Genomic DNA, 20827 nt, shown 5'->3' on the forward strand with positions numbered 1-20827 from the left:
TTTTTTTTTTTAACGTAATTAATTTTCCATTTCCGATTACTTTCATTCTCGTTAACTCATTTGTAACACTGCTTAAAATTATTGGAATTACAACTACCAAATATTATCACTAATTTTATACGTTGATGCAAAAGAAAACAACGATCTTTTAAACATTCCCTGTAAATTCTTCATTTTAGGCAGTGTTGCAAACTATCAATGTATATCATATCTCCGAAACGGTTTGAGATATCAAATTGCTGTAAACGGTATTATGACTGTTTTGTCTGTAGGAAGCATTCCAAACACCCATTCAGTACTGCTTCGACTCCCTTATCACTGAATTGTGTTATTACTGCGAGTCGATGACCATTGTAAGATCTGCACATTGTACAAACTGCTTTTGTTTGGATCATTCGATCCTTTCTACTCTCCACATCAACTGTATGGCTTAAACATGTCATTCGAATCGCTATCTCAGCTTCCCAAATACATAAGAGAGACGAAAGAAACGCTTCCTTTCTTGTATTTGCCATAGGCTCCAATGTTACCTTTGAAGTCTCGTCACTTTTTCCCTATTGGCGGACTACAGCTAATAACTTGGTAATTAACTATTTCATGCTCTTTAAGGATATATAACTCTTATTGCGCAACTCGAGTCGTGATATCGTACCCTTTGCTTGTTAGCACTTTTCTGAAATGTATGTCTTGCACTGTATAGAGAAATATATTTTCAATTTCTTACACTTTGTTCCTGTTTATCCGAAATACATCATATTATGGTCATAGTATCCGACATTAAGTTACTGTAGATAGGCCTCGTTTATCTCAGTTGCTTTATTACTGTTGTAGAGCCCTCCAAAATTTGGATATTTGTGATACTATAGCATCTTAGTTGGAAACACAATAAAAATATGGTATTTTAATGTTTGGTTTTACATGTAGGCTTGAAATAGGTAATTACCCGATATAGTGCTATTTGAAAAAATTAAACTTTCTGTTGAGATAACAGCACTGTTAATCTGGTGATATTGATTGTCGAGTATGTCAAATTTTTCCCCCTTTCTTATTTTGTCGTGGTACAAAATTTCAGTTATTTCTGTCAATTAGTTTATAAGTTACAAGGAGAGGCGACTTTAAGTGGTTCACCTTGTATATATATACGTAATTTTTTGCTGCGTAATATTAGCTTAAGTAAAAGTGAGATTTTCATTATTCTGATATTCAGTTTTGGCAACACTTTGAAATACACGCGTAGTATAATTCACTGTTGAAAATTTAGGCAAGATCTCGTATATAAACAATATTAAAGGTTGCTGATTTTGGAAGAGTATCCGGAACTAAAGTAAGTTTGTCAATTTACCTACTTTTGTAAGGTTTTAAGAATTTGTGCCATTTTGTTAGATTAAAAGATAGTCTTCCACATCACTGATGTTCTCAATAAAGTTTGGCAACTTTCTATTCCTTAAGTTATCGTCTTCTGTGATTGTAATTTCAGATTTGCTAAACATGGTTTGCTATTAATAATTTTTAAATTTTTTAGAAACTTGGCATTCTAAGCACCTGTTTTCTGAAAAATATGTTCCCATAATGTGACAGTCCTTTAATTATAGTTATGGTGTCAATTTGAGTTATTCTAAAACTTTAAATTGATTTTGTTATAAGACTGTACAAAGTTTCTAAAATTGAATCGTTTGAATTTTGTCATTCATATACGTATCTGAAGATATGTTCATTTATTTATTTATTTTTAAATTTGTTTTCAGAAAAAGGGAGGCTCAGACAATGCTTCTACTGGCTGTGAATACACTACTTTCTATTTCTATGTACAAGAAAAATACTTTAGGGTTGCCTTAGATAAATTTGCCCAGTTTTTTATATCACCGTTGCTAAAGGAAGATGCCATTGAACGTGAAATACAAGCAGTGGATAATGGTATGTTTTTTGCAAATTATTTTTTATCTTTTCGTAAGAGTCATTGGGTTTCAGTTCAAATTATACAATTATACTGATAAGAGGCAGTCACCATAGAATTCAAAATAGTGTAACGTTAATATATCCGCTAAGTTAAAGTAATAAAAAAAAATAAAAAAGGGGGGGGGGAGAAGGAAAACTTTCGCCAACTCTCACAAATGTTACTTTATAAACTGATGATATGCAAGAACTTGAAACAGTAGAGATCTTTGAAAAACTTCCAAAATCACGCGATACAAATAACAAAGCAGCAGTTGGAAGAATTCTACTAATATTATTATTGAAAATATATCACATTTTTTCTTTTTGTCATGGTTTTATTAACTGAACAATTTATCGTGTAAATATCTTTAACCATGGTATTTGACTTCGTTTTTCGGGCAAGTCTTTACTTTATTCATTGCTTTCATTACTGATTCAGTCATTTGATTCTTTCAATCAGCCATTTGTTCTTTTGTTTCCGAGTTTGTAAATGATTCTGTTCGAGTAGACACGTCACTGTATTATTCATAGAGCCGTATGGAATCATGGGTATCATTTGAAGTCGTGTGGTGTCATAGGGTCTTATTTAACCATGTGATCTTAGACAGTGTATTTGAGGTGTCTTGCACAAATATTCTATTATGGAGAATTTGTTCAGAGAATATTATTTACTTTCTCATCCAAATCACTTGTAGTGACTCTGGCGCACGTAGTAGTGATTACGATTCGTTATTTGTAATTGTAATGATTATAAATGTAGTGTGGACGTATGGCATAAAAACTACAGTGCATAAAACAGGAGCCAGCTTGTACTAGGTGGCCACTAAAAAGCACGAACACTATATAACGGAGTCAGGGCAGGAGCGTAGCAGAGGGTCCAAGCGATAGCGAGGAGTTGCGTCCATAGGGAGAAGGCGCGACAGCGATGGTGGGCATACGCATAAACGAGATCGTTTACTACGGCTCACTATAAATTACAGTACTGGCTCCGGAGCCGTCGATGGATTTGGGGGAGATACTAAATGCCATTGCAGAAATTTTAGGAGCTGTTGAAATTTATGCAGTAAATCTATAATTTTCAATTTAATTCGGATTACCTTTCTTAAGAATTGGAGTAACGTAGGTATCTTGCCAGAGATCAGAATAAATACCAGTAGGTAAAATGAGATTACAGGTGAAAGTTAGTGATGATGAAAAATATCCGCACAACCTTTAAAAATCTAAGTGGGAAGCCATCAGGTCCACTAGATTTAGATGCTTTCATTTTTCTTATTGATTCGATACATTCTTTTAGAGAAACATATTTTTATATTAACACATTGCAGATTTTTTTCCAGACAGATTATATACATGATTAAAAGGTGTCAACCCACTCCCAAAGCAATGAGCAAACGCGCTAGCTGTTAACTTATCATCATCATATTTCATTTGATTAGTTTCATGATTTGTTTCATGAATTTTTTCTTGCTCTTTATAAAGGACCAAAATTGTCTTGAATCAGTTTTGAAAATTGTTCATTTGATTTTCAATTAAGCGTCCTATACAGCAGTGACGTTATGTGAGAGTTTACCTACAGCTTAACGTGGGATGCGAACCACATGAACTCCCGCCGGGAATCGAAGCCGGGTCTCCCATGTCAAAGACGCGTACTCTAATTGCTTATCCATGAGGAAGCTCAGCTGTGATAATTGTGTATATACTTTTTATAAACAAAAGATATCATTGACTTAGGTTTTCTACACAATTGAATAAAATTGTCCTTGTGAAATAATGTCAGGTGTCTGTGTCGTGTATGAAATTCTTTAGACTTCAAAGTTTGAATTATCTCAGAAGTAAACCAGTAGGGATAAGTATATTTAAGATTTTTTTAGTGGTACAAATTTTGCAATTTTTTAATATTTTGTAAAGTTCAGATACAACGATATTAGGGTCAGTAGAAAATTTTAATATATCCCAGTTTATTGCCTTGACATCCCTATAACAATTATAAAAAAACAGCTTTAGGAAAGTTGTAGTCATTGCGAGGAATGATCGTATCTTGAGTAGTTTTGTAAAAGGTAACTCAAATGTTAGTGATGTATGATAGCCATCTAATATAAGAATGGGAAAAATACATTCTTCAGCTTTAAATAAAAAGACAACATTTTTGAGAACAAGGTCGAGAGTTTTGTTGTTTGAGTTGGGTATATTGTTAAGACCCTAAGATAGACATAAAATAATGTATAATTAATCTTACAGCGTTACCAACTTGAGATCTCTATAAGATGTAGAGATTGCAAGTGTATTATAATAGTATGTTGCAATCATTAAGATATCACAATTATTTATGTTCATTGAATCTTCAATAAATCATACAAAAATTCGGAAACGGACAAATCAGTAGGAGGGAGAATATATGTTTCAACAAGAAGAAAAGAGTAAAAGTTTATTACAACACGTAAACAGCTGTTTTCAATATGATTAATATTAATGTCAACAACTAATACCTTATTATAACTTCTAGCCACAACCAAAATACCACCACTTTAATTTTGCTTCTAAATAATACACCTATTATCAAGTAATTAAACGTCCATATATTACTTTTTAATCAAGATTCAGTAATAATAATTACATCAAAATTTGAAGAGAGTACGTTCCAGGGTTGTTTTGTTTAAAACAAATGATTAAAACTTGTTTTAAACAAGTGATTTTGTTTAAAACAAATTTTGTATACGTTTTAAACATTTTGTTTTAAACGTGTATTTTTAAGACTTGTTTTAAGCATATGTTTATCTTATTTTATTTTCGTAAAAAAATCTGACAGAGAAAGAAAATTGTCAAAAGTGCTCCCCATTCAGAAGACCATTTTCTTCCCATGTGAATGTTTTGATATCTCGTGTCTACAGCAGGTCAATGTGGTGATCTACATTTTATTTTCTCTTTTTTACCCCTTACTCTTAACATATAGTATATTGTTCAAATGCTTCTCAGTTAATTTGCGAGAAAGTGTCGTAGTCGAAGGTTGGACTACTTGTAGAATTGATACTAAAAAATAAATAATATAATTATCGTGGAAACAAATTATTATGTTGTATTGAGAAAACAAACAATTATTTGCTAAATTGCGGTTCTGAAATTAAAATATCGCAGGCATTCGTTGATACAGTACGTTGGTTCTCTGTCTCGGTACAACTTGGAATCGTTTAACATGAGTTTTACGGGAATAAAACAAGACATCATTTGGAGCAAATTTATTAAAGTAACTCAAACTCCATTAGATAAGAAAACGACCATACGAGCTCGTTGCAAAACATATAAGAAAGAAAAGTTGGTTTAGTTCAAAGAATGAAGAATCATTATGAAAAATGCAATGCTGTGAAAAAACTGGAAACCCAAACAAATGGCAAAAGTGTTGATCCAAAAATTGCTTCTAATGATTCTAACGTCAGTGATGTGGTTGAAATGCAACTGGAAACTTCAGGTAAGAATTAATTTTGTATCAACAATATCTTCTTCATTATAGTATTAAAGTTTTATTTCGTCCCTCTTCCCCACCTCAGTTCTAAATTTTCTTAAATACTTTACACCTTGGCATAGCTTGTATGAAGGGACTAGGTGAGAAAGCGCAAGGTATGGCAGTCGCCTGCGTAACTAATCATTAAATCGTGATACTTATTGTTACATCAGTGCCGAACGTCAGTGTCTGGGACGATTTGATCTCAATTTGTTCGTCTGTCTGGATGTATACACCACGCTACAGAGCGCAATTTCCGGTCTTTTAACATTAAATTTTGAGGGTAGAAGCCCGAGACGTCGGAATTTGATTAACAAATTTTGACTGTGGTCCGAGGTAACATTTCAAAATTAGTGGTTCGGATTCCACTTTAAACAAAAAGTCCTGCCTCATATAGGCTTGCTACTAATGCAAGATTGTAATCAATCAAACTAAACAAACTAATTTTATATGTTTCGAACGAACTTGAGTTGCAGGATAAATTTGGCTCCAACTCGGTTTTTGGTCAAATATTTTTAGATATGGGTCGTTCAGAGAACAAGTGATCCAAGTCTATTTTCAGAAAGGTTCACTTTTGCTCAGCAAACGTAGTATCTTCGTAGCCAATGGTACGAAATAAATGAAACAAAAACCACGTGAAAGGGTGTGGACTAGAGTTTCACAGGACAAGGGCGTTGATGGAATGGGGGAGGAGAGCTAATTTCCCTCTCCTTGCTCATAAATTAAAGATATTAACATTATATTGTGTACGCTAAAGTATGGGAATGATTAACGAGTCAAGCTCAAAAATGCCATAGTCAATGATGCATAATTACGTTTAATAAATGCAGGGTGTGTCAAAATAAATACAGCGACGGAAAGCGTCATATTTTCACAACCACAAACCCGAGATGAAAGAAAGAAAAACTTCATGACAAGATGCAATCTAGAATTTTATATAATTGTCGCGAGAGAGGGGCGTTCGTTTAGAGGTCTTCCGTCTCTTACCCTGAATTTCAGATTTTGGGGGCAGTAATGAAGATTTAGAAACTTTTTGCTAAGCAAAGTCCAACATTAAAAATTTGAAGTCCTTACACCGAATAAATACGGATTTTGATCAGTTATAATCCATTTCCGTTGGCTGTAAGGAGCTATAGGCCTATATTGCTCTCTTGCATATTTTTGGCTCAAGAATGTCAAGGCTCTACTTCCGAGTTTCGGGTCTGCTTAAAACTCTGGAAATTAGGCCCAAGCAACTTTCAAGTTTTAAACCATCTGTATGTTCTCTGTATTTATTCGGTGTAAGAGCCTCAAGCTTGTTCTTTTGGACCTCGCTTATCAAAAGATTTCTAAAACTGCCTTAACTCCCCCAAAATCTGAAATCCAGAGTTTGAATGGGGGCGGTTGCCCTCCTGTCCCACTAACGCCCTGTATAGCGATTGTCATATGATCTATCTCACGCCCTTTCACATGGTTTTAGTTACGTTTGTTTTGAACTCTTGACTGCGAAGATATTACGTTTTCAAATAGAGTTCATTTGCAGAGCAAAACTGAACTTTATTGAAAATGGATTTGGATCCATTGTGCTCTAAACACCCCAAATATTACCTTTCTTCAATAAATTATTGACTAAAAAAACAAATTACATAGGCTTGCAGAAAATATTCTGAAGTTAGCACAACATGAAGTATGGTTCAAATATTACTTTTCGAAAATGTATTATTATTATTTTTTATTTTTATTTTATTTTTTTATTATTTATTTATTTATTTTAGCATCAGTGTTCTGAAATAGTAATCAAATTTTGCAACAAAAATCTCACCCGCCTCCACGAAATGCTAGCTTAGCCCCTAAAGGCATAATTAGAAAATTTTCAGAAGTGGTAACTCCGAAATGAGGGGTACTTGCATTAGGGCTAAAATAACCACACAACCGTATTTGTGGTAAAATTCTAGCTTTAAAACATGTAACATGACTCCCTTTGCATTTGAAATTTCGGAAATTTCCGGCATGATGCTTGATAGCATCATCTGACGTATCAGGCCACTTTCAAGTTTCATCATTCTCCCTGAATCCGTTCTCAACACACAAGGATGGTGAAGAATTTTGCTTTACCAAGTACGCGTATATTGATAGATTGTGTGAAATCTCTACAGTAGATAGATTTTAAAATCTACCTAAAAAGCTTATTACTACCAAGAAAGTACTTACGAGAGTCACTGGCTTAAGAGGGTGTAATAACAGGGGGTCGTGATATGAAATAAGTTGAGAATTAGTCATCTACACTGAAATATTCTGCACCCAACACAGTTTAGTCTTAATTAGAATAAAATAAATGAAATATCGGTTGCAAGAGCAAAAAAGTCTTAATAAATACAATATTACACGATTTTGAAATATGTTTAAAATCATGTTTTAAACTGCACTATAACACCTTAAAAAATGTAATGTTATTATAATTTGCGTTTTTGTAGTTTTTAATTATTTTTTCAGGTATGTGTTAAATTCGTATTAGGTTTATCCGGTTCTGATATATAAGTTTTCGTAAATATCTTGTAACGACGTTTGAACTAGTAGTAAACGTAAGTACGTGGACTGAACCTGAACTGCTGGGTGGGAGCTCTAGCAGAAGTAGCGAATGCGTCTGTAGCCCGATCGTACAGTCACACATTCTGCGCATCCATCCACTATGCCTGGCTCTCCCAACGATAAACGAGTCAGTGGCTACTGCTGAAGGTAGTCCTTTGTCGATGCAGGGAAGTTACTACAAGAATTCATTTTATGGAACAACTTCGGAAGAAAAACTGAAAATAAAATAATTAGGAAGACCTGATTCGGATTTAAAAAATACACAATAATCAGTGGGTGGAAGGAACTATGTATATACAGGTGTAACATAATTATTATGACAAATGTCGGGAGGTGATTCCTCCTGACACCGAGATAAGAAAAAAAAAGTCCTATGAACATATAACATATTGGACATATTGGCAGACTTAGCGAGGGTCGAAAGCGTGGAAATTGTAAATTCCAAGCGGAAGATATTGATGTGCAGAAAGAGACAGGTGTACGTTCTCCAGAACTTTATAGGAAACGTTGAAAGCGCCCGCCATGGAAAACAATGTATGGGTGACAACCCCGGATAATGGATTAACGAACTCGTTCGAAGATACCTGTCATTGCTCATGCCGAACAATTGCAAGACGTTAAGGATACGCTGTTCTAAGTCGTTGACATCGTTGACAAGAATAGCATACACTACACCTTTCATGTGTCGCCGCAGATAAAAATCTAGTGGATTCAGCTTCGGTGAATGCAGACTAATGCACTGAACCTCCACGCCCGATCTAACGCCTTGTAAAGTTATTATTCAACCATCGGCAGACATTCACATTGAAGTGCGCAGGAGCCTCGTCATACATGTACCACATATTGCACTGAATCCCTAGAGGAACATTTTTTAGTAATTCGGGCACTGTATCCTGCAGGAAGGTCAAATAGTGTGCTCCATTAAGTCTTCGTGGTAGCATGTATGGGTCGATCAGTTCATCAAGGACAACATCACAACATACATCGATCCAAATTGATGTTGATGCTGAGTGACAACCTACCATGGGGATGTGCATCTGACCACGTGGTGTATTATGCATGTTGATTATATCATCCCTTCGAGACGTAGCCTGCTCAGTGAACAATACTGATGCCTGAAACAGGATGATAGTAGTGGTTTGTTAAATGGCAGAGTACTTCACGTGGTTGGAAATCCACGTGTCAGTCCTTGTACCCTTTTCAGGCGGTATGGGAATAAGACATTTTCATGTAACGTACGCCACACCGTCATGTATCTAACATGCATTTTACGGTTAAATTCTCACGTACTCGTACCTGGCTCATTCTCCATAGCTTCTAATACACGTTCGTAAGTAGCCTGTCGACATTTTCACGGTTTGAATAACACAGCATGTTTTAGTCGAGCACTGCCACTTGTCGTATTCAACATTAACAGACAATGACCGCACTCTTATACTGTAGCGTCTTAAACACAAGTGCCACCTGTATATGTGAACTGAGAAACTACGTATTGAACACAAGCGCTACCTCTAGACTTTCTAGACCACCTCTCTTTGCTTATTGGTTTTCGATATCTACCGCGACGAAGTTACTGTTCCCACGCTTTCGGTCCTCGCTAACTCTGCTAATATGTCCAATATGCTGTGTGTTCATAGTACTTTTTGTGTGTGTGTGTGTGTGTGTGGGGGGGGCTAATCTTTGTGTCAGGAATCACTTCCCGCCGTTTGTTACATTAAGTAAGTTACAGCCTGTATAATAGTGGCATGCGAAAATAGGGATCCGGGTTTTAACCCCCACCCCATTGAGCAAGATATTAGGCAAAAATAAACATTTACCATGTTAAAATGTGTGTACAAACACCTGGAATTATATGAACTTAATTTCTTCCCCATGGGGTACCATGACACACAGATCTTCATGAATCATTTTTGGGAGAAAGAAATATTTCAACTAATTTGATTTTCCGTCTAAAATTATTTTACAGTTTCATCTGAAAACTAAAAATAATACATTGGTACTACTTCGTATCTTCTCTAATGTGGGTGATTATAATTATTCAAAGAATAGTGTTTGATTTGGGAGGATGGTAGTGAATTCGTCACTTCGGACATTTTCTCTAATTCTGAGATCAAAAACACTGTCAAGTTATTTTTTTTTTTAAATAATAAACAGTTGACTGTGAATCATTTACTGGAAGCATATGAGACAATGACCTACAACTTTACCTGGGATCTGAACGACTTGAGGTGCTACCGGAAATCGAACCAGGATCTCCCACGCCAAAGACACGTACGCTAACCATATAACCACGAGGAAACTCTAGTGATTCATGGAGTACAACAAGTGTAACTGATTTACAATATCTTAACACAAGGTGTCCACATTCTGGAAAATCAGTGAAAGTCAGGGAAAGGTCAAGGCAGTAAAAATGTGTCAGGGAAATGGCAGATTGGTCAGGGAAAAATCGATTTACGTCCATTGTTCAATTATTGAATTTATGAAGTGGTGTTAATTTCTTTACTGTTACTGGATTACTGGATGCAAAATGTTGTGTTCCCAATGATGATATTGAGGAAGACAGTGTTCTCTGAAATAGTTGTTGAAACTAATTTTTTGGGAGAAACACTGCGTCCTGGCATATTTGCTCAAAAGAGTAGACCCTGTTGTAGAAGAATTGTAAGATACCATGAGGATATCTGAACAAGTGGCTGAGAGCGCGAAGAAACAGTATCTCCAGCTTACAGTGAACGCTCAGACTGAAGGATTTAAGAACACTTCAATGATTTCATAGCCAAGGACGGAGATGGTATTGGATTTGATGATTTCTTTTACTTACTCTTAGAAAATGAGAAGGACTTCGTTGACTTATGGTCTGTTATGAAGCTGTATTTCATCTTCTCTCACGGAAACACATTTGTTGAAAGTGGTTTTTAGTAAACAAAATTCTCATTGTTGAGAACTTACAAGAAGAATCTCTGGTGGCTCAACGGATCATATATGATTCTATGATGAAAATAGGTGGGTCGTCAGAATTAACAATTCCAAAAGGTGTGATAAATTCAATGAGAAGTTCAGTGAGATAGTATCAGCTGTATTTGGAAAATAAAAAATAAATGAATGCTGGAAAGGAGAGAGAAACGGAAGATTGAGCAACAATTTAAAGGAGCTGGAGGAAGAAGAGAAGAAAATTAAACTGCGGAGACAACAAGGAGGATATTCAGATCAATGAGAAGAAAACTATGCGAGAAAGGATGAAAACAAGTTGTTAAATGGGTTCCATTTAACAACTGCACCGGCAAAGGTATGTGTTACATAATGTTTTCCATTGTGATCAGTAAAATCATGTATGAACTGTTTATTACTACAAGCAATATTGTAATGCTGTGTAATTGGTATTATAGTGTGTAAGCCTATAATGTGTATTTTTTCTTATATCTTAAGTACTCTGTATACTGTACACTTTTGTTTGTAACTTTACATTTTGTGTAATATGTCATCAATATCGGCTTCATGTAAATATTTGTAAATTTACATTCTTTTGGATTAAAAAAATTGAAAAAAGAAAGAAACAGAAGCGGAGAGAGAACAAGGCTAAACAGAAGCGGAGAGAGAACAAGGCTAACTATGGGGAGAGTAGAGGCTGGGGTTTCTTTCTTTTTTGTATATTTTTAAATTATTCAGTGGTCAGGGAAATGTGGAACTTTCGTCAGGGAAAAGTCAGGGACTTTTTTCCGCCAAATTGTGTGGACACCCTGTAACAAATACATTAAACAATACAACAATAACGCTAAACACATTCATGATCTCAGTTTCTTTAGGCAGTGTAAACATGACATCACAACTAAGCTAGGCTTATCACGATGCGAAATTCAAACATAAACAACGAATGAAAGAAACCTAACTGCGCGTTACTTAAAATTACCAGCTGCATTAGGTTTTGTGGAGCTTTTGAGCATGCTTTAAGAGGACACAATGAGATAGCGCTTTAGACACGATTTAGGTCAGTCTCGTCTCGACAGCGTGTCATCAAAGTGCTTTCTCGTCTTGAAAAGTGTGTCTTTTTCTGTTAGAAGACCTGTTTCTCGTATCATATCTCATCTCGTGGGTTTCACTAGAGATATATGATTCTGATTATCGCGATATCAGTGACGTTATTTTAGGTTTCAGAGGAGGGAAAGAAATAAACGGTATGTTAAAAGTGAATCATGAAATTATAAAAGAAGTGAAACAAGCAGACTTTGTAGCAATAATAGCAGATGAAACAACGAACGTTTCCGGTCGAGCACTACTTTTGTTTGTTTTTCGCTAACGGTATGCCAGTGCACTGCAGTGGAAAGGTTTTGGGATTCTTTAAACCTGAAGTGCAAAATACAGATGCGATTGTTGATTGCATCTTACATGTAGTCTGCTGCTTTATATAATAATACCAGACATACGATAGAGCTTATGTGATGAGTGATGCAGTAGCGAAGTTCAAGCAAAAATAGAGTCAGTATCCAGTGTTCATTTTGTTCATTCTTGTGCCCTTCCTCCAAATTTCATTATGGAACGAACAAGTAAACAGAACCAGTCAGTGAGAGTATTTTTATTGGACTTGTCAGAGTTTCTCGCCTTCTTTCCAAGATCACCGCCATGCTTATCAGCATTAAAATCAGTGATGGCTTGCGAAATCCCTGTAGCGTTTCTGCGATGAGGTGGAATTTTAAATCAGGAATAAACAATGTTGTTTTTGAGATCAGTGATTAATTAAATGAGTGTTTCATAAAACTCGAGAATGCATCAGAGGACAAGACAATTCATGAGACTGTTGAACTGTGGCGTTATTTAGATGATAAATAATTTATCTGTTGCTTAACTTTTTCAGCCAAGAGAATTCCACATTTAAATGTTTTGTACAGTCAGCTGCAAGCAAGATCAATTGATACCATTAAAGCAAGAAATGCTCTATCTCAGTATGTAAGGCCTACTAAGGAGATAGACAATCGACAAACCATATGTGCTCGGAAATTCAAGAATTATTATTCAGAAAGCGAAGTTAACTTGAAGAAAATCAGGTTGTTGCAAGAGAAGTGTGACAGAATTTAGTAAGAGGTTCCACAACGTTTTGAAATGTTATGCTATTTTGGTGCGGAAAGTTATTAAGCTGTGCTAAATTTTGCGATTTCCAGAAAGGGAACTCGAATCTGCTTTTCAAATTTATTCAGCCTTGGCGAAGAATAGGTTGAAATCAGAACGCGGTGTTGCGTATGAGAGACAAGATTTCAGAAATATAGCTGGTTCAGTTCCTCCACTTCAGCATATGTTACCATGTAAACTGCAAGATACTTTGTCTGAAGTAACAAAAACTGTTGAAAGTCACCGTGACAACACCTATGGTGATTACTGAGTCATAGAGATGTTTGTCTTCATTGAAAAGGATTGAAACTTTTCTGAGACACGCCGTGTTACAGGATCGACACAGTGTTCTGGCAGTGCTGTCAATTGAAGAAAGGTTGATTTCAAACTCAGGGAATTTCAGCATCAAGACAAAGAGAAATTCTCCAGCAATATGGACCAGCAAATGTGTTTCATCTTTCGCCAATAGGTGAGTTACATAGTATTTTCAAAAATATAGTTACTATAAATTTGTAACGAAGGTTTCTTCTAGACAATTTTGTCTGAAGGTGTGGAGGTCGAAGGGCGAAATCATACGCAACGGTTGCATGGGAACACCATTTTCTTAAAATATGCGTTGCAGAAGAGTGATTTATAATCGCTGTTTAATTTATGTTAGGGGAAGTTTTGTAGCGCCCTGAGTATTCTTATCCAACTCGCCACTGATTATATTCTATGTCAGCACAACAGAGATTTCATTTAACTTTTCATCAGTGTGGGAGGGTGTCCTTGTCTGTGCGCCTGACAAATCTTACAATGATTCCAGGTGCACATACCGATATAGACGGTTTTAATCGATCTATTATATCTCTGTTGATCCTAAGGTATAGGGCAGAACCCTGTAACAACAATTTGAAAAACACCATCATTGGGTTTTGGAGAGATTCCGTGAATTTCAAGTGTGTTATACTCCACTGGAGGGGGAATGGGGTCTTGTTACAAGGTTCCCGTTTTTCTCTCAGTACGGAGCTATTACGAGAAATTCAAGCTCAAAGAAGTTTCTACATATATATTAATAGAACTTCCTCATGGTTATATGGTTAGCGTATACGGAGGAAGCTCTGGAACTCTGATCCCGTGTTAAACTTTACGTTAACGCCTGATATAAGCTTGGTGCTAAACGGGACGTGCTTCAGTCCAAATCAGCCAGCCAGCCAACCAACTAAATATGTCAATAAACTAGATGCCTCCTGAAAGAGAAAAAGTTAAGATAATAACTACAACATTACACTTCTTACAAGTTTTAGCCGGCAAGTTTACCTGTATATTAGTGTATAACCTATCCTTCTCAGAAGAACAGCGAATTCGGGTGCTTCTCTAACCACACGATCGCCCATAGTGTACCTTAGTCATCACGATCCTTTAACAAACAGTATCGATGTATTGTGCCACTCCTATACAAGCAGTTTGGTAGTCGAGTCTTTAGGAACACGTCAAATGTCTGTTTGATTCGATATCATGATATAGTGATTCTGATTGGAGCACGTAAAGGCTTTACATAATAATGATTTATCAAAGTTAGATCTATTGTATAGTCTTGAAACTCTAATCATTTCTGTGTAGCCTTGTAGTGAAACTGTGTTATAAATTTCACTCCACTCATATATATTTTTTCTTTGTATTACAGTTTTCACGATCAGCAATGTAAATAACCTTAAATATGTTCGAATTAGAAAAATAGTATTTTGAAGTGTCTGTTTCAATGTCTGCCTCTGATATCAAGTAGAATGTATCCTCTTTTTCTTACAGAATATCAAATGGTTCTTCCCTCTGATGCATTTAGAAAAGAACAATTGATTTGCAGCCTTGCCTATACTGGTCATCCATTGAATAGATTCATGTGGGGGAACGTGAAAACATTAAGTGAAAATGTATCGAAACAGAAGTTGTATGAAAGACTTCACAAATTTAGGGAACGTCATTATTCTGCACAGTACATGACTCTGGCTGTTCAAGCTGGCGTGGATCTCGATGAGTTGCAGAAGTGGGTGGAGGAGTGCTTTTCAGATGTCCCTAATAACGGCCTTCCTTCTGAGTCTTTCGAATGTTTCGGCAATCCATATTGCAATCCATGCTTCAACCGACTGTACAAAGTTATTCCTGTTAGCGATACATGTCAGGTGAGAATTTAATTTTCCTACAATCTTCCAACATGTAACTATTTTATTTGCTTCGTGAAACGAATCTGTAACAAGGAATAATCCAAAAATAACTGTTAATTATGTTTTTGAAATGAAATGTGTGGGTGTCAGTATGTTTTAGATATTTTAATAATGCTTTTCTTTCTCACTCGTAAAGCGATTTTTTTTTTCTGCAAATTAGTTTGCTCTTCGACTTTCTAGGAATGCAGCTGCAGCATAATCAAATCTATTGCAGATGATTTTGGAAAATATGCACTAAGTAGTGCTGCAGGGAGAGTGCGAATTTATCACACATTACTTGTTTTCTATTATTGTATGTAAAGAGACTACTCAAAGGCTAGTAACATAAAATACCCTAGTTCTTGTTTGAATGGATAAATACCCTGTTGAGTCAATCCATTCTAAGTGATCAAGCATGTGCCACTCGACCATCTCCAAAAAATCTATTTTTTTTTAAATGAATGTTTATCCTATATCAGGGTACTTCAAAACCACGATCATGGGATTTTTAAAACATCTCGTAGCAACGTAGCGGCTGCCATCATTTTGCGTTTTTTCGATTTGAGGCATTTACGGATTACTCAATATCTCCATATAAGTTGGTCCTACCGAAATGAAAGTTGCTAGCCGTCTCCAACTTGTGCAGAGCTAAAACATTGCCCTCTTAACATTTTTGGCTAAGACCATTTGAAAGGAGTGAAATCAGGGCCTTCAGGAGCAACATTTTTGGACATTGAAGATATGTTTGGGAAGAGGAAGCAACTGACATAGAGGTCTGAATTTGTGTGCATGTAGTCCTGGGTCATAAGTTAATATACAAAAATTTGGAGACCTGTAGCTGATCTCAAAGGCCTGAAAAAGAATCGTAAAGTTGAGGAATATGCCAATTCGGCATGTTCCACTGTCCAATATTTCCAATGGACCTGGATAAGAAAAAAAAAAAATGAGATTTAGGGAATAGTTACTCTTTTAGTGCACCATAACACACAACAACAGCGCATTTTGTGTTTTTGAGCAGAAGAGGGTCAAAATATTAAGGAATGACGCAATACTCTAGAAGGTGTTTTGTTCATAAATTCAACTAGAAATTCGTTGTTGTGAAGTAAAATAAAGTAGGATGAATAGTTAGTCCAGTCAAGGCTCTCAAGCTCGTTTTTTCCTCTAGTTATGACTCACTGTCTAATCACACCATCAGCAGCACTGGGGAAGAATGCCGTTATCAGCAGAAGGCGAGAAAAGTCAAAATGTACACTTGACAAAAAAAGTTCGTAAGTACTCATTGCTCTTCCTGTTTGCTATATCAATTATATTCATTTCGTTTGATCTACATTCCCCAGTCAGTGTTTACAGCGAGTGAGTGTTCACTCCCTGGGGAAGGAGATCAAACGAAAGGACACACAGACTCCTGCATGAGTTGACAGTTAAAACAACAATAAGCAGAATTGAATATCATTGAAATAGCAAGCCGCAAGAGAAATGAGTACTTACGGACTTTTTTTCCAACTGTACATTTTGACTTTTCTCGCCTTCTGCTGATAGCGGCATTCTTCACCAGTGCTGTTGTTAGTGTGATTAGACAGTGAGTCATAACTAGAGGAAAGAAACGAGCTTGAGAGCCTTGACCGGACTAACCATTCATCCTACTTTATTTTACTTCACAACAACGAATTTCTAGTTGAATTTATGAATAAAACACCTCCTAGAGTATGACGTCATTCCTTAATACTTTGACCGCCTTCTGCTCAAAAACACAAAACGCACTGTTGTTGTATGTTATGGTGTACTATAGGCAGGGTTTGAAAAAACCCGGTTTTTTTTGAAAAAGCCCAATCCACCTGGGCCCATGTGGGTTTTTTCGGGTATTTTCGGGTTTAATTGGGTTTTTTTCGAAATATTTCAAAGTTTTGGGGGTAAAAGTGTTAAAATGTGATTTATATTTCAAGATTACCATTGTCACAACTTGTCACAATTGTCACAACGATTTTATATTCACTGCAGTTTTGAAAAAACGGCCGCCATTTTGAAATGTTATTACGTTGGATCGCTGCCAAAGTATATACAGCTAATTTAGAGTGTCTTGTGCTTCTACTCTGAACATGTGAACTTAAAAAGACCAAAAATTGCACTTTGTAGCAGGATATCCGCTATTTTGAAAAAAGAATGGCCGCCATTTTGAAATTTTACGTTGGTATGCCGCCAAAATCTATACAGGAAATTGAGTGTGTCTCGTGCTTGTACCCTGAAAATTTAAACTTAAAAGACCGAAAGTGATACCGTGTAGTCAGTAACGTACAGTGAAGTTGTGAAATGGGTAGGCTGAAATTAGATTCGTAGCTAGAGGGTGGCTAGGAGGGGCCCAATCCCCTGACACTTGCAATTTTTGTTGTATGTATATATGAGTGTAAAGTGAATTTAAGTTACCCCCCTAAAAACGCTATCCCGCCATTATTTAAACGATCACGTCTTAGTGTTCTGACTACGCTGTAATGATTGATAGAAAAATGCTCGTTCATGCAATGTATTTTTCATACAATGCAAGAAAAAGTATGAGTGGTTCTGCTTCATATTTCCCTTACACATACGGTTTCCTTACATATGCGATACTCGCATATCACACAGACACTGTATTACTATTTCAAAAAACAAATAAAAACGAACAGCTATAGGACGATCTTAAGTGTAACTTCCCCATATCTCACACAAACTTAAGCACTTCACCCACAATAACACATTATCAGCATAGTAATGGAAAACAGTGGAGCAATAGCTCACAGTCAATTGATGATTTTTACAGAAAAAACTATTTTTAGATTGAAAGTATGAAAAAAAAGAAACTATACCTCATCTGAGGTCTCCTTCAGTATCGATCTTCGAAAAACTTGCGGATAGCAATGCAACGCAAAAATACAACAAGCAATTATAACTGCTATGTCATTTATCGAAAACTAAAATGTAAATTTTACGCTGTGATAACGCAAACCAGTACGTAATAAGGTCCCTGATGTATTAATACTATTCATAATAACATAATATTTTTATTCTCTCTCTCTCTCTCTTTTTTTTTTTTCTTGGTCAAAACTCGTTACTGAATGTGAGCTTCTAAATTTTTCATAGTCTCTGTTCTATACTTTCTTCAAAGACCACATCCTGTCTCTTTTGTTTCGCCGCTAGCCTTTCGGCACCATTCGTCCACTTTCGTTGCATCATGTTGAATTTGTGTATAGCTTAAATAGTTGTCGTTTGCTAAGGGTGGCGGGAAAGTGATTAACACCTCCCCATTCTCCTAATTCCATGAGAGAAGTAGAAGGCTAGTCGGCAATAGCCTTCAATGCGTTCTTGCAAAAGCTTCGCTTCAGCTCGCTTGATGCTTAAACAGCGTAATATAAAATAAATCCATTTTAATAAAATTAATTGTATCAATATCCAAAAGCAACATTTGAGGCTGATGTATAAATAAATGGATAGGCTAAGCCTTATAACCTTAATGGACACTACGTCCCTGCGTGTAGTGTGTGTGGTACAGTCAAACGAACGAACAAAAGGAGATCGAATCATCCCAGGAGCCTCAGTGACGTTCGCCAAATATAAACACCAAATATATTAATTTAAAACAAAAGATATATAATTCGAGTTTTATAAAATAAATGTTTCAAAATGTCTTATACGACATAAATATTTTCCTACCTCTGGTGCTAGGGGTCCCGGGTTCGAACCCAGCCCCCGCTAAGTGAACTTTGTGGTGGACAAACACCGTCTGCGTGGGTTTTCTCGGGGTTCTCCCGTTTCCTCCCACTTTCTTCATTCCACCATTTCATTCATTACTCATCATCACCGTCTCCTTTAGCCTAACCGGCATAACCGTGGGACGTAAAACTCAAAGATTTCATTTCATTTCATTAAATATTTTCCAATGTAAAATAAATAGTTTTATTGTTGGAGTCATAAGCGGCGATTAGGAGGGGCAGTTGCCCCCCTCACTTTTTTGAAATTACCCATTAATGTATATAGTTTCATTTGGAAATATAAAGTTTTGTATATATTATTGGTTCATAGAATAAAAATGGTGCCATAAAATATTTGTCGTTCTATGAGTACGTATTGGTTGTCTTCCCGTGGAATTAAGAGAGCTACAGGAATTGTGTTTGAACTGCAACTAAAAATAGCCCATAAAATTAACCTATTGGAGCGCCACAATTCCAGCGTACTTTCATGTCTTCTTGCAAGGGCTCGATATGTTAGTCAGCCGCTCTGGAACTAATTGAGATAACATTTCGCAAGAAAACAAGTCCTTCACAAGTTATTCTTTAATTGTACAAAAGTCGACAGTTCCTAAAATGTATTTTCTTTTTTCTAATAATAAGGAATATTTTGATTTGATTTTTTTCAGTTTAACATCCTGTTCAGCAGCGAAGTTATATGAGACGTGGACTTAATGATCGACGAGGAGTCCGAACCACGTGAGCTCCCCGGGAATCGAGCCCGGGTTTCCCAGTCAAAGGCGCGTACGCTAACCGCTTAGCCACGAAGGAGCTCAGTAGAGAATATTAATTTTGCACTGTAATATACGAGTTTAGGGGTGTACATATACAGTTTTGTATATACAATTAAATTTAGTGAATTCAGCATAATTCTAGCTTTTAGGATTATTTTGTATAACTGAAATATAGAGTGACTCTAAGTATTGCTGAGTTTTGATATATTCCAAAAAAGTGAAAACTGTACTTAATGGCAGCGAACATGTTTCGGAAAGCTGCATAAGTATTTCTTTAAATGTCGTAGCATATGCTTGTAGTATTCACTGTCATTCCAAGAGTAATAACACATAATAGCATTCGTGGAATTAAAAATATAAGTTGTTCATTAATTTCCAGTTTCAATATAGCTTTTGGAAAACAAGCCTCATTATTCATTACTGTGATTATTTGATTAATATCACCCTTTCTGTTTATTTGTTTTGCAAATTTGTTATTAAATAGGTTAGGATTTAGATTTCTGGGTTTTCGGCATCTAAGGCCATTTAGCCCTTCACGTTTTGAGGGATGACGTCCCTCGGCGAATACACTATCCGGGGAAAGGGAAGGAACAAAGGATAGGGGAAGGAAGGAAGCGGCCTGGGACCTATATGTTAGGTACCACCCTGGAATTTGCCTGGTGTGAATGAGGAAAAACCAGGAAAACCTCATTCAGGGTGGCTGGCGTGAAAAAGCGTTTTACACTTTTTCGAACGAGTGCCCCCACCGGGAATCGAACCCGGGACCGCTCGCACCGTTGTTATTAAATAGGTCCCTAATCTAATCACACAGTTTTCCAGACAGATATTCATGAGCAAGGAATCAAATCTCTTCTTACACCTTCGTTGTTTAAGAACACAAAGGGCTAGTATCTACTTGCGTTGCTCTTGTCAATTTACTTAGTAAAATATGAAACAAGATATACGGTATAATTGAAAAAGACAGTATCCTAATAGTTATACAACCTTTCGTCAAAGTATTACAAGTAACCAGGAAAACTAACATTGATATCAAATATTCAGATCATGTCTGCTCCCCCC

The 20827-nt window shown here is 36.1% G+C and overlaps 1 protein-coding gene across 2 annotated transcripts in view; it reads left to right on the plus strand.

The window, feature by feature from the left end:
• LOC145673474 (nardilysin-like) overlaps positions 1-20827 on the plus strand; it is a 276674-nt gene that overhangs the window by 99821 nt on the left and 156026 nt on the right. For both annotated transcript variants that reach the window (XM_081743202.1, XM_081743203.1), the window contains 2 exons: positions 1746-1914; positions 14885-15255. In XM_081743202.1, coding sequence (XP_081599328.1) covers positions 1746-1914; positions 14885-15255 — 540 coding nt within the window. The remainder of the gene's footprint in view (positions 1-1745; positions 1915-14884; positions 15256-20827) is intronic.

The sequence above is a fragment of the Thermobia domestica genome, chromosome 16 (genome assembly GCF_964235325.1).
Source record: "Thermobia domestica chromosome 16, izTheDome1.hap1.1, whole genome shotgun sequence".
NCBI classification, from domain to species: domain Eukaryota; kingdom Metazoa; phylum Arthropoda; class Insecta; order Zygentoma; family Lepismatidae; genus Thermobia; species Thermobia domestica.